The sequence below is a fragment of the Salmo salar genome, chromosome 02, assembly GCF_965601325.2.
Source record: "Salmo salar chromosome 02, fSalSal1, whole genome shotgun sequence".
Lineage (NCBI taxonomy): Eukaryota > Metazoa > Chordata > Actinopteri > Salmoniformes > Salmonidae > Salmo > Salmo salar.
Window position 1 is genome coordinate 16,042,219 of NC_138292.1, and position 15,282 is coordinate 16,057,500.

The 15,282-nt window shown below is 43.2% G+C and overlaps 1 protein-coding gene across 3 annotated transcripts in view; it reads left to right on the top strand.

The window, feature by feature from the left end:
* Positions 1 to 700: 700 nt before the first annotated feature.
* LOC106574458 (nuclear receptor subfamily 4, group A, member 3) overlaps positions 701 to 15,282 on the top strand; it is a 34,200-nt gene continuing 19,618 nt past the window's right edge. The window contains exons 1-4 of one of the 3 annotated variants that reach the window (XM_045719024.2): positions 702 to 1,157; positions 5,513 to 5,665; positions 6,715 to 6,796; positions 11,242 to 12,050. In XM_045719024.2, coding sequence (XP_045574980.1) covers positions 6,733 to 6,796; positions 11,242 to 12,050 — 873 coding nt within the window. In that variant the 5' untranslated portion in view covers positions 702 to 1,157; positions 5,513 to 5,665; positions 6,715 to 6,732. Of the gene's footprint in view, positions 1,158 to 5,512; positions 5,666 to 6,714; positions 6,797 to 11,241; positions 12,051 to 15,282 lie in introns of all 3 variants that reach the window. The other 2 variants (XM_082960221.1, XM_082960222.1) reach the window with 2 other exon arrangements.

Consider the following 15,282-nt stretch of genomic DNA (forward strand, 5'->3'; position numbering starts at 1 on the left):
ATGTTTGCTGTACTCATCAAACTTCTCATCATCAGTGGGCTCTGTAGGAGCTCTTGAGTATGTGTCACATCAAACAACCTAATACCATTTGCATGCTGATGTTCATTAGGTTACTGATTTCATTTGTTTAATGCTCAGTTATTTGCACTTCATAAGAGGAAAAATTATTCTTCTTAAAAAATGATACCCACTTGACATATGTGGCTGATGATGTGGTGTGGCAGGGTGGTCTGGTTTAAAGAGCTGAAATAGTTTGATAGGCCTACATAATGGAGTAGCCTGTTTACAGACTGTTATGAACAGTTGGCTCATTCTTCCCCTCTCCTCTCCCCTGTAACTATTCCCCAGGTCCTTGCTGTAAATGAGAATGTGTTCTCAGTCATCTTACCTGGTAAAATAAGGTTTCAAAAATAAAATACAAAAATGACAAATTAATAGATTATATATAAACTATTATGGTGGAAAATGCTTAATAAAAAACGGTTTCAGATCCCGGAAATTAATGCGCAACTACCAGAATGTAATGGAAAAAACTACATGTACAGTAGGCACTTTCTCGCCCTCGCCTGGGCATTTCTGGAACTATTCATTCGTGAAATCATAAGATCAACTCGCTCTCACTCAACCATCCGTCTCTCTCTCTCCCTCTCGCTCTTTTTCTGGCACACAGCGTGCGGGGCTTATGTGTCTAGTACTGTACGGCGAGGCCGGGCCGAGGGAGCTCTACAGTGAGTGACGTCACCTCTCCCATGGCGTCACATTGACGTAGCGCATACCAGGCGCTCTATGAGGAGGCAGACTCACATAAATGCTGTATTAGACTTTCTCCCTCAGACCGCGCGCATAAACAATCCCGCACTACGGCTTTACATCTGCGCGCATCATCACTGGCACATACACAGGATCACTCTGAAACACACTTTTAAAACACACATCGGACTATATTCTAGCCTACTTTCCTTTAGAATAATTAAAAGGAAAAACAAAAAGAAAGAATAACTTTTTTTTCTTCTGTCGCTTCATCCTCAACGAGTTCTGCAAATATACGTGTTACTTTTCAGCAGCTTTGGTAATTTTTGTAATTATTCTGGATCTATACAGGAGACTTTATGTTGGGTTAATAACACATGTAAAGACGGAACCGCTACAGCAAACAAGTAAGTTACTGTCTTTACTTCTGGGAATTAATGTCTTTCTCTCATTTCTAAAGACCACTTCATTAATTATTACATTAGGCTACTAGACTATTGGTCTCATAGAGAAACATAGTTAGTTGTAGGTTCCCCTGCACACCGGTTTGTTATATTGTTAAAACACGAGCGCTGTCTTTAACTTTCTCGTGCATGATGACCTGTTGATTTGGCAAACTCGTGAGCTCGGGAACCTCGGTGTGTGTGTTTGGTGTCACCGAGGGCAGATGGAACCGAATTTGAATTTAATTTGCTGAAGGAAGTTATCATATTCTTTGTGGTTGTCATGGAAATGGATGCCTCTCAGTCAGACAATGAAGTGGGAGACATAGGCAGTATTGGGCACTAATGGAGCTGAGTGAAGAACACAGACAGACAGGCAGACAGGCTGAGAGTAGAGGAGGGCTGACATCAAGGCTCTTATTATCTCCACTGTTATAAAGGACATGATTGTGTATTAATTCAGCTTTATGTGGACATCATGTTTGATGCCTTTGCAATAGTTATAAAACAAAACACATAGTTTGCTGTACGTGTGTGAGTGAGTGTGTCAGACTAATACCTCGCCATTTATTCCCGGCTATACGGGAATAGTTGAATTGGTAAAACCCTGAGAGCTTGTTGGTCCGTGTGCAGGGTGAATTTTAGCCCTGGGCCTATAGTACAGACATCTTACATATGAGAGTTTTTCATGAGACGATTTTATATTATTGAAATAAATCTGACTGCAAGTTGCAGAAGAACATGCAGGCAGCCTTAGTTTAATTTCAAATGATTTATGTTGACATCATTTATCCCAACAGGTAGGTTTCTCCTAGTTTAGAACAAACAGTGTGATTATATGCCTACAAAATAAAACATCTTGTTTTATAAACACTAGTACAGCTGGTGACCAACCTTAAATGTCCTCTGTCACACTGTCTGTCTGTCTGTCTGTCTGTGTGTCTGTGTGTTTGTATTTCTGACTGTCTCTCTAAATGTCTGTCTGTGTGTAGCATGTGCCTTTTCTGAATTAGACAGAATTAGATTGCTCACATTATTGCTCACATGATTAGGGGAAACAAATATTGACATTAACAATGTCAATGTTTGATCTATAGCCTTGCCTCTTTCTGAAGTTGAAGTTATTGCCATTGAACGTGGATCTTGACCTAAATGTCATCCTGGAGCAAGGAGGTCCATGACTCGAAGTGAGGCTTAAGGTTGGTCTGACCACCCAGTCTGGTATCATAGACTAGACATAACATAGTAGATGTAAATCCAGGACACTCAAATGAGTATGATGTGTTATGTTTGGTATAGTTACATAAGACCGTTGGTTACTTAAGGAAAAAATGAAAGATGGTTAGTGTGGATGGGTGGGCGTATAATGTAAATGTCTAGCAACCCAAAGGTTGCGTGTTCCAATCTCATCATGGACAACTTTAGCATTTTAGCTAATTAGCAACTTTCCTACTACTTAATATTTTTTAGCTACTTTGCAAATCCTTGGCATGTTAGCTAACTCTTTTCCTAACCCTAAACCCAACCTTAACCCTGTAGCTAACCCATTCCCTAACCTTAACCCTTTAGCCTAACTTCTAATCTTAACCTTAACCCCTAACCCCTAGCCTACCTAACGCTAGCCAGCTAGCTAATGTTAGCATTAGCCACCTAGCTAACTTTAGCCACAATAAATTGGAATTCGTAACATGTCATACATTTTGCAAAATCATAACTTATTGTATGTTTTGCAAATTCGTAACACACTGTAGGACACTTGTAATTCATAACATATCATAAGAAATGGCTGATGGACATCCAGAAATTAATACCATTTGCAACATAACATATCATACTAAGTGGAGTGCCTCAGATTTACTACAGAATAATACTACATACTCTGAGACCAGGTTGGACCCCCAGACCAACACCCTACTTTTTTTTACATTTAGGAATCAGTCAGATTCTCAAATATGTCGACCAAGTTAAATTAAACGTTTGCATCTCCTATTCACACAGCAGTCTCTGGTCCATATCATTTCTTTGAAGGCCAGAATTGGTATCTTTCACTATGAGATGTGTGGTATGAGTTTCTCTCAGGCGGTTAAAATTGGTTTTGGGTGTGTAGACAGAAACACACACACACACACAAACACAAACACAGTCTCCTCTTTTTGACAGCCTCTCTCCTCAGGGCTAATTTACTGTACTTGTATATTTCTCCAGCCCTCCTTTATCTCCTCTCTTTTCTCTCTCTGTTTGCTGGAAGCCTCGCGCTGACTGGCTTATTGGCGTGGGGGGCTATACCGGCGCTTTGGGGCGCGTGCTTCACGGCTCTTTCGCAGTTCTCTAGGTTACCGGGGCGCTCGGCCCAGCACCCACCGGCCGGCTCGAGAGAGAGAAACAGAGAGAGAGAGGAGACCCTTCTGCCCTGTGTTCACATTATGGACACACACAGACCAGTGCAATTGTAGCTTTTTTCGTAGCCCTTTTGTCTACATATCTCTGTATGTTGATGGGAGACTGTTACAGAGGAGTGTAAATGCTTTTTTTAGGCTGGATCATGTTGTTGAATTGTATTGTTGTATGTTTTAATTCTGTATTGTATTGGCCAGGTCTCCCTTGAAAAATAGACTATGGGTCACAATGAGCTTTTCCTGGTTAAATAAAGGTTAACATTATTTCGTAAAAAAATTGGCTATTTTAAAAAGCGTAAAATGCATATAGCCTTTTTGCTCTCAAAAGCGTTACAGGCTATTTGCTTTATGTCGGTCTGACACCGATTCAATATTATCTATTACCACAGCACACTGAATTACAAAACAAATAACAAATAATGTCATTGAATACAATGAGCTCCATGTCTATGAAGTATAAACAATTGAGACAGAATATTACATTTCCTCTCCTGATTAGCCAAGCATTCTGGTGTGGTAGAGATTGAGAGATTGAGAGAAGCGACTGTCTGTATCCTGGTGAGTACTACATGTCTGTATCCTGGTGAGGACTACATGTCTGTATCCTGGTGAGGACTAAATGTCTGTATCCTGGTGAGGACTAAATGTGTGTATCCAGACATTGAGTGAATAATAGGCATAGAAACATGTCAGACAAAGCAACAATAAAAAACGTGTTAGATCCCTAGGCTATAGTTTTAGATTTTGTCAGCCCGCTGGCCTATTGGAAAAGTGATAATGTTAAGAACCTATCCAAACAGAGTTCAGCGGTACAGTGATCTCCAAACAGACTGCATGTCTCCCGGCCGGGACGGTTCAGAGAATGAGTCCGGAGAGAGAGGACTGGTCCCCGGTTTAGTGGAGAGAATTAGTCCGGGTATGGGTCAGTGTTTGTAGGTGAGTGCTGCAGAGAGGGGGCGCTAGGCGCTGTGAAATCTCTTGTCTGTGGTGAGCTGTGCTCTGGCTGGCAGCAAGACGCACTGAGAGCGGAGACGTTTCGGGTTCTGAGATTCAGAACTTACTAAGGTGGATATTGTAACCTATTTTCTCTTTCCAATAAGGAACCCCTTTGAACCATGAGACCTGTAGTGCATGAGCCTCAGACTAGCGCGGGAATGAACCACCGGCAATTTGAACAAATTGATAGCCATGCTCTTTTGAAGACACTTGTTTTATGAATTGCAAATAACTAGTTTCATTTAATATTATTGTTTGTTTGAAAAAGTGTTAATACGATAATTGAATAAATTCATATGATATTTCACGATATAGATAATTGTTATATTTAGATATTATTTTTATGCTGCTCTCAGGTGAAGTGATTCAAGTTTTTATTTGAGTCTATATTATTTTAGTCTATTCTCATCAATCTTCAATATTTTACTTTTATAAGAGTTGATATTGGAATTCAAAAATGATTGCCCTATTTCTGAGTTGTAGGCGAAATGATATAGAGAGGTTATAGATAATATCTGTTCACTTCTGTATTTGGTGAAGCATTCATTCAACGAGCGCTATGGGATGTTTGCAGATTTTTTATTTGCTAAATTGTTGTATAATTGTACTTATAATAATGTATATTCCTCCATTCTTCTGTCGCATGTCTGCGGTTCTCTCTTTCTAGGTCTGACCTTTTATTCTGCATCACACCTCTACGCCTGCTGGTTTTCCCACACATTACTGAGAATTAATTTTATTCAGTTCGTGTTTTAATTTCTGTGCGTTTTGTTCCATCCGGGTAATCTTGTGTAGGCTATATTCTGTGCGACTTTATTCAGCTCTTTGTGATTGTATTGTACTTGTGCAGTAAGCTATGTCATGCGTGTCGGTGTGCTTTGGGAGTTCCCATGTCTCTGGTTGTGACCCGGTGTTTCTTTCCTCCAGACCCGGGTTCGGAAGAGCGCGCCCAGCCGAGCTCAGAGCCCCGGCTACCGGACAGTCCCTTCGAGTCCTCCCCGCTCCCGGTCCCCCACCACAGTCGCACCAGTCCCCAGCCCCCCACACAGAACACCATTCAGCGCGAGGCTTTCACACCAGGTACTGAAAAACACCGGGAACCGGCCCGGGTCGTCGTCGCACCTGTCCTGAGTTGGTGCTTTTAAAACCTGTTTCAAATGCACGTGTAGTTTTCAAACTATTAGTCTGCCATGTGTTTCTTCATTCAGTCAGCTGTATCTCACTCTAGGTCTATAGTGCGTTTATTTTATTAAGTACAATATTAGGCCTATATATTTAGAAATGTTTATATAACAAACCATATAGTTTAGACCAACAACATAATTTATTATTTTAATTTAACCGATATTGTATGGTCTAAATGGTAATTTAATATATTCCAAGTCAGTTCTGATTTATAATTCTAAACGTGTTGTGTCAGGGAGTGCGCGCGAGTTGACATTTCCATCTGCAGATATGGGGACGGAAATAGTCTTCTGAAACTAGACACACCGACTTTAAAAGCAGGACCAAAAAATCTAATTAGTCAAATCTGTAGATATCGATCTGCTTAATGAACTTAATGAGCTTAAACGTCTTAAACCTTGGAGGTCAAAATAAAGTTGGCTAATTTAAAAGCACATGTATTTTCTCCTGATAGATTAAGGTGATAAAGGTAGGCTGTCCCGCCCGTATACGGACACATGGGGCCCTCGAGCCTGCGGTTAGATGCGACCACAGCCTCAAGGACAAAACCCCGTTCTGGGTTTCTGCATCATACCTGTATTTATATCAAGTTTACATACTGGTACATTTCATGAATGTGAACAAGCGGTTTACGCATGTGCGGGTCAATACCCGTCCAAAAACCAACACACAAAATAAGATTTACATCGAATGTCTCAAATCGCTGTCTGCTATCAATCTGTTTCAATCTGCGTGTGTGTGTGTGTTTTGACTGTAATATTTTGGTACAATTATCAGGTCTGCCCATATGAGTGTCCATTAAAATCAACTTTAAAGAAAAAAAGAAGAAGAAGAAGAAGAAATAAATATATAAATATATATATATATTTACAACTTCTGAATGTTTCCTTGATCGATAGAATGTATTATGTATTTACTTATGCACTTCATGTCTTGTTTGTTAGATCTATGGCATTCTGACAATGAACAAGCACGCTCAGTTTTTGGAACGGATGCATTGTGTCCAGTTGAAATGCACACCTCGAGGTTAGAGACTGCTTCTCTCTGATCATCATACCACACACACACACGCTTATCCAGCCAGGTCACCCGTTATACAATTCAGTATTCAACTTCCATCCATGTCTGTGCAAGTGGGGAGATGACGTGGAAGTTGTTTTCGATATTTTTGTTTTAAGCCTATCCCAAACCTTAACTTTACTTTAACCATTCAAAGTTAATGTCTGAACTTTACCCAAAATTTAACATTTCGGAGTTTGTCTAATTGTCTAATCTTAACCTTAAACACAAGAAATTTGAAGTTTGGGACAACTTCGAAATATGACGTTTGAGTATGTGGATGAACGTCTAATTCAGTGGTGAGACTGAGAGCTGGTAGCATTTATCTGCCTGGCTTGTCTGTCCTGAACCCTCACTGTTTAACACACATGTAGCTTAAGCACACACTCACACATGCATGCACTCAAATACTCATGCATGTTGTACACGCATACACACACATTCTTCACTGACACATACACACTCACACACCACACACTTGCTGTCAGGTGGACGTCTGGTGTTTGAATGAAAAGGGGGTTTTAGGTTTTTGGGATATAATCTGGTGTCATTAGAGTGCTTCTGGCTTGGTCTTAACATGACACTGCATTGTCTGAATGTGTGTGTGTGTGTGGTGTGTGTGGTGTGTGTGTGTGTTTACTCAGAAGTAGATGTGTGTGCATAGGGGCACGGTGAGGAGAAGGTACACACATCAGTTAGATTGTGTTAACATCATCACTATGTGTGTGAGTGGGTGTGTGTCCATACGTGCATGTGTGCGTTTGACTTCAGGCAAGGTAGGTGTAGTCTTATAAGGAGGCGTTTCAATTGGAATTAAACACACTGTTGGACAGGCCCAGGAAAAATCTCCCTCTCTTCCTTTTCTCCCCTTGAAGACAGGCAGTTACAAACCCCCTTTCTCTCTGTACACCTGTAGACCTGTTTCCGCGTGGGTAGTGCAACTGCCTGGGTCACTCGCGAGGCCGTCATAGAAATAAGATAAAACTCTGGCGGTTGCTCGAGTGCAGCCGTGCTCGCCCACTCCTTTCCAGACGGATGGAACTCGCGCACTCTGAGAAAGTTTGAGTCAGACCTCCAAACTCCCCCCTGACCTCGTGTCTCTCGTGCGTCCCCATGGTTACACTTTAGCCCTGCGGCTCACCCATGGTGACATCTGTATCTCTGTCTCTAATATAGGTGTCTCCTGCTGTAAGGTGTGAGTCATGCCACATAGCCAAAATGTACAGTTATATTGTGTTCACTGTTCAAAACGGACTTAATAAATATGTCATTTAGTTACGTTTGTGCCTGCGCAATGTGCGTAGGGCAAATGTACACAGTTGTTAGAGTCCGCAGAGGAAAGGAGGCGTGAAAGAAAAATGATGGTAGTAGGCTTGATAAGTCCCATATTTGACTAAATAAATATGACGCGTGGGAACAAGACGATTACGGCACAGCGCGCGCAGAGCGTCAATGGGAACCTCGCGCTGTTGACAGTTCCCTTCTCGAGAGCGAAGAACAAACACCACAAACCCTGGGCACATACTAAACACACACACACCACACACACACACACACACACACACACACACACACACACACACACACACACACACACACACACACACACACACACACACACACACACACACACACACACACACACACAGGTAGGCTAATACATTAGAGCCCAGTCTCACCTCTGCCTCTCTAAAGAGGTGGAAAATGTCTTGAGATGTTTTAATCTCCATCAAAAGCAGGTTTTAATATTGATCAGCAATAGATAACTACAGTTGAAGTCGGAAGTTTACATACACTTAGGTTGAAGTCATTAAAACTCGTTTTTCAACCACTCCACAAATTTCTTGTTAACAATCTTCAGTTTTGGCAAGTCAGTTAGGACATCGACTTTGTGCATGACATAACTAATTTTTCCAACAATTGTTTACAGATTATTTCACTTAAAACTCACTGTATCACAATTCCAGTGGGTCAGAGGTTTACATACATTAACTTGACTGTGCCTTTAAACAGCTTGGAAAATTCCAGAAAATTATGTCATGGCTTTAGAAGATTCTGGTAGGCTAATTGACATCATTTGAGTCAATTGGAGGTGTACCTGTGGATGTATTTCAAGGCCTACCTTCAAACTCAGTGCCTCTTTGCTTGACATCATGGGAAAATCAAAAGAAATCAGCCAAGACCTCCACAAGTCTGTTTCATCATTGGGAGCAATTTCCAAACACCTGAAAGTAACACGTTCATCTGTACGAACAATAGTATGCAAGTATAAACACCATGGGACCACGCAGCCGTCATACCGCTCAGGATGTAGACGTGTTCTGTCTCCTAGAGATGAACATACTTTGGTGCGAAATGTGCAAATCAATCCCAGAACAACAGCAAAGGACCTTGTGAAGATGCTGGAGGAAACAGGTACAAAAGTATCTATATTCACAGTAAAACGTTTCCTATATCAACATAAACTGAAAGGCCGCTCAGCAAGGAAGAAGCCATTGCTCCAAAACCGCCATAAAAAAGCCGAAGAACACCATCCCAACCGTGACGCACGGGGGTGGCAGCATCATGTTGTGGGGGTGCTTTGCTGCAGGAGGGACCGATGCCCTTCACAAAATAGATGGCATCATGAGGAAGGAAAATGATGTGGATATATTGAAGCAACATCTCAAGACATCAGTCAGGAAGTTAAAGCTTAGTCACAAATGGGTCTTCCAAATGGACAATGACCCCAAGCATACTTTCAAAGTTGTGGCAAAATGACTTAAGGACAACAAAGTCAAGGTATTGGAGTGGCCATCACAAAGCCCTGACTTCAGTTCCATATAAAATTTGTGGGCAGAACTGCAAAAGCGTGTGCGAGCAAGGAGGCTTTCAAACCTGACTCAGTTACACCAGCTCTGTCAGGAGGAATGGGCCAAAATTCACCCAACTTATTGTGGGAAGCTTGTGGAAGGCTACCCGAAACGTTTGACCCAAGTTAAACAATTTAAAAGCAATGCTACCAAATACTAATTGAGTGTATGTAAACTTCTGACCCACTGGGAATGTGCTGAAAGAAATAAAAGCTGAAATAAATCATTCTCTCTACTATTATTCTGACATTTCACATTCTTAAAATAAAGTGGTGATCCTAACTGATCTAAAACAGGGAATTTTTAGTAGGATTAAATGTGAGGAATTGTGAAAAACCGAGTTTAAATGTATTTGGCTAAGGTGTATGTAAACTTCCGACTTCAACTGTATAAATTATTGTTGTTATTATTATTATTAATATTATTCATTTGTGGTTACATTGTGGGCTGTGTGTGTGATCCCCAGTCTAAGACGGAGGTCGTTATGATATTTAACCTCTCTCTAGATTCATTGTGTACACACACGCGCACACTCACAGTTCCCCATCCTATCTTTGAGCTTGTCATGGCAGTATGTGACAGAACATGTGTGTGGCTGGTTGTTTTAGAGGCCAGAGTTAGTAAGGGTCCAGCACCATGAGGGGTCCATTTACATTTAATGATACAGGCCTCATTTAGTCAACAAACGACAGATAAACTAGGGCAAGCACACACACACACACACACACACACACACACACACACACACACACACACACACACACACACACACACACACACACACACACACACACACACACACACACACACACACACACACACACACACACACACACACACACACACACAGCTCCTCACACACCTTACACACTAACAAACTGCTCCTACAGTTTAGCTGTGCAGGAGTGAGGGTTGCGTTGTGTGTGTGTGTGTGGTTGTATGTATGGCTGTGGGTGATTATGACCAGGTGTGTTGACTGCAAAGTGGATGGGGGTTCAATCTGGGGCTCATTCAGTAGGAGAAAACGGAATAAAAAGTTTTGAAATTATAAAAAAAAGACAGTTGTTATTGGACAAGTTAAGGTACATTCCAAAACGTTTTCTTCCGTTTCCTGCCGAGTGAACAAGAACCGCTGAGCTTAGCTTCACTGATTGGCTAATGTGTTTTTATCTGCTTCACCGATTGGCTGACATGTTTTTATTTGCTTGACTAATTGGCTAATGAGTGTTATATTAAGGGAATTACACTAACAACACACTAACAGCTTCCTCACATGTTTCATACTATTGCATTATGTGCATCTGTTAACTGCAAAAATAATCAACGTCATAAATAGGGAGGAGATCCTGCTGTTTTGTGGGTTTCAGCACCAAACTGTGTCCATCAGCTCCCCAACATTCTCACACACACGTTTACACTCTCACTATCACTACAATGTTGATGTTTTAATTCTGTATATAACACATCAACTTGATTCTCTCTCTCTCTCTCTCTCTCTCTCTCTCTCTCTCTCTCTCTCTCTCTGTCTCTTTCTCTCTATCCTCCAATCCTTCTCTGTAGACATGCCTTGTGTGCAGGCACAGTATGGGCCCGCACCTCCAGGCTCGTCCTACTCCGCCCAGTCCTTTGGTTACCAGGGCGACAGCTACAGCTCTGACCTCATGACCCCGGACTATACCAAGTTGGACTTGGGTGGGGGTGAGATCTCGGCGGCCGCCACCACCTCTCTGCCCAGCTTCAACGTGTTTGTTGAGGGGAGCTACGAGCCCAAGTCCTCCTGCCTATACCAGATGCCCTCTCATAGGCCGCTTATCAAGAAGGAGGAGGAGTCCTACCCACAACCTGACACCTTGCCCTCCTCCTCCATGTACTTTAAACAGTCTCCTCCGTCCACCCCCACCACCCCCTCTCTCGCCCCCCAGCCTGGCTCCTCCTTCCTCTGGGATGACTCCCCCCACCTCTCTCTGCAGCCCCCCTCCCACGGCCCCCTCAAGTCCGCTCGCTTCCCCCACTTCTATCAGCACTCCCCTCCCCACAGTGGGGGGTACGAGGGGCTGGGAGGGGGGCTGCCTCGCTCTTCCTCCTCATCCTCTTCCTCGTCCTCCTCAGTGCCCCCCCACCCCCACGGCCCGCCCCTGGAACAGCACCTGTACCAGCTGCACCGCGGGGTTGGGGGTCCGGGGGGCCCGGGAGGACTGGCCTTCCGTTCTCTGGCGCTGGGGTCCTGTAACCCTCTGCTGGGGGACCGCCTGCCCTCGCCCCCCCATCGCGGCCCCCCAGGAGAGGGCACCTGTGCCGTGTGTGGCGACAACGCTGCCTGCCAGCACTACGGCGTACGCACCTGCGAGGGCTGCAAAGGCTTCTTCAAGGTAAGACCACCTGAAACACACCACCTCACACTCACCTGATGACACCCCATGAGCATCTCTCATGCTATTCTTCTCTGTTACCTCTGTTACATCTCTCTCTCTCTCTCTCTCTCTCTCTCTCTCTCTCTCTCTCTCTCTCTCTCTCTCTCTCTCTCTCTCTCTCTCTCTCTCTCTATCTCTCTCTCTCTCTCTCTATCTCTCTCTATCTCTCTCTCTCTCTCTCTCTCTCTCTCTCTCTCTCTCTCTCTCTCTCTCTCTCTCTCTCGCTCTCCCTCTCGCTCTCGCTCTCCCTCTCGCTCTCCCTGGATCTGTTCTATGTTAATATTAGGGCCATGTTCAGGTGGGATCTGATCCATAGAGGCGTCACAATGATCATTTAGTGAGCTGGAGGTTGTTGGAGGTTGTTGGCTTGCAGTACCCTGAGCCCTCGAATTTGAACATGCCTCAAGAGTTACACCAGTCTCTCTTTAATGCAGAGCTTGGAGGAGGACTGTGCCCCTCTCTCTCTCTCTCTCTCGCTCTCCCTCTCTCTCTCATTCTGTTGTTCATTGAGTGCTCTCTAAATCGTCTGAGGAGTTGCCACGGCGCCTGTGAGGGTCGTCTCCCCAGGCAACCAGCAGGGCAGAAAGGTTGTGTGTGTGTCGTGACAGCGGGGTGCGATAAAAATACAGTGGCTGCTAAAAGTCCAGCTCATGAGAGAGAGAGATAAAGAGAGAGAGAGAGAGAGAAAGAGAGAGAGATAAAGAGAGAGAGAGAGCGAGAGAGTGAGATGGAGAGAGTTAGACAGAGAGAGAGACAGATAGAAAGAGAAATACTCTTGTCTCTCTCTTTTCTCTTTCTCTCTCTATCTCTCTCTCATTTCCTTAGTCTCTCTGTTGAGCTGGGAGACCCTTCAACCAGAGAGAGAAAGAGAGAGAGAGAAAGAGGACTAGGAAGACAATTGGATAACAACATACAGTGAGGGAAAAAAGTATTTGATCCCCTGCTGATTTTGTACGTTTGCCCACTGACAAAGAAATGATCAGTCTATAATTGTAATGGTAGGTTTATTTGAACAGTGAGAGACAGAATAACAGCAAAGAAAATCCAGAAAAAAGCATGTCAAAAATGTTATAAATTGATTTGCATTTTAATGAGGGAAATAAGTATTTGACACCTCTGCAAAACATGACTTAGTACTTGGTGGCAAAACCCTTGTTGGCAATCACAGAGGTCAGACGTTTCTTGTAGTTGGCCACCAGGTTTGCACACATCTCAGGAGGGATTTTGTCCCACTCCTCTATGCAGATCTTCTCCACCTCATTAAGGTTTCGAGGCTGACGTTTGGCAACTCAACTGACGTTTGGCAACTTCAGCTCCCTATGGGATTAAGGTCTGGAGACTGGCTAGGCCACTCCAGGACCTTAATGTGCTTCTTCTTGAGCCACTCCTTTGTTGCCTTGGCCGTGTGTTTTGGGTCATTGTCATGCTGGAATACCCATCCACGACCCATTTTCAATGCCCTGGCTGAGGGAAGGAGGTTCTCACCCAAGATTTGACGGTACATGGCCCCGTCCATCATCCCTTTGATGCGGTGAAGTTGTCCTGTCCCCCAAAGCATAATGTTTCCACCTCCATGTTTGACGGTGGAGATGGTGTTCTTGGGGTCATAGGCAGCATTCCTCCTCCTCCAAACACGGTGAGTTGAGTTGATGCCAAAGACCTCCATTTTGGTCTCATCTGACCACAACACTTTCACCCAGTTGTCCTCTGAATCATTCAGATGTTCATTGGCAAACTTCAGACGGGCATGTATATGTGCTTTCTTGAGCAGGGGGACCTTGCGGGCGCTGCAGGATTTCAGTCCTTCACGGTGTAGTGTGTTACCAATTGTTTTCTTGGTGACTATGGTCCCAGCTGCCTTGAGATCATTGACAAGATCCTCCCGTGTAGTTCTGGGCTGATTCCTCACCGTTCTCATGATCATTGCAACTCCACGAGGTGAGATCTTGCATGGAGCCCCAGGCCGAGGGAGATTGACAGTTCTTTTGTGTTTCTTCCATCTGCGAATAATCGCACCAACTGTTGTCACCCTCTCACCAAGCTGCTTGGCGATGGTCTTGTAGCCCACTCCAGCCTTGTGTAGGTCTACAATCTTGTCCCTGACATCCTTGGAGAGCTCTTTGGTCTTGGCCATGGTGGAGAGTTTGGAATCTGATTGATTGATTGCTTCTGTGGACAGGTGTCTTTTTACAGGTAACAAGCTGCGGTTAGGAGCACTCCCTTTAAGAGTGTGCTCCTAATCTCAGCTTGTTACCTGTATAAAAGACACCTGGGAGCCAGAAATCTTTCTGATTGAGAGGGGGTCAAATACTTATTTCCCTCGTTAAAATGCGAATCAATTTATAATATTTTTGACGTGCGTTTTTCAGGATTTTTTTGTTGTTATTCTGTCTTTCACTGTTCAAATAAACCTACCATTAAAATTATAGACTGATCCTTTCTTTGTCAGTGGGCAAACGTACAAAATCATCAGGGGATCAAATACTTTTTCCCTCACTGTATTCACCAAAATACAGAGAGCTAAATAATTCACCCAATCCCACAGCTAGGTTATCCATGGAGGAGGGATCACATCCATATCGTAACACTGGGCATAAGTACAGTAACTGTTCAAACTTCTCCCTTGAAAAAGTTTGATGGAACTTCCCGGTTTAAATAACGTTGGAATGAAAAGGTTGTAACCAATAATGTTTTAAAGCAATAAAAATACATGTGGTTTGTTAAAAATTAATTCCTCCAGTATTATACATTTTCTTCCTCTACAGTTTCCGTTCGGTCTCTTATGACAGTTATCTCACATCATATATAACACATCCCACACACACACGCACGCACGCACACACACACACACTCATCTCAGTACCTTATGTCATCGTTCAGGAGCCTGCTTTTAGTCATAGGGCGTATTTCACTTCTTGTATGTGTGTGTAAAATGAAATATTTCTCATCCAATACAAGATCTAATGTCCATCTCATTTCATCCTGTCATCTGTGTTTTATTTAGTTAGATAGAAAAGGAGAGAGAGAAGTAGAGACGGGGAGAAAGAAAAGAAAGAGACAGAGAAATAAAAGGGACAGAGGGTACAAACATAGAGATAATTAAATGAGGCCTGTGGTAGGTGGAAATGAATTAGCCCTCTTTTCAATTAGTTTCACAATTTGTTTTTATTTAGTAATTAATGAAAGCAGT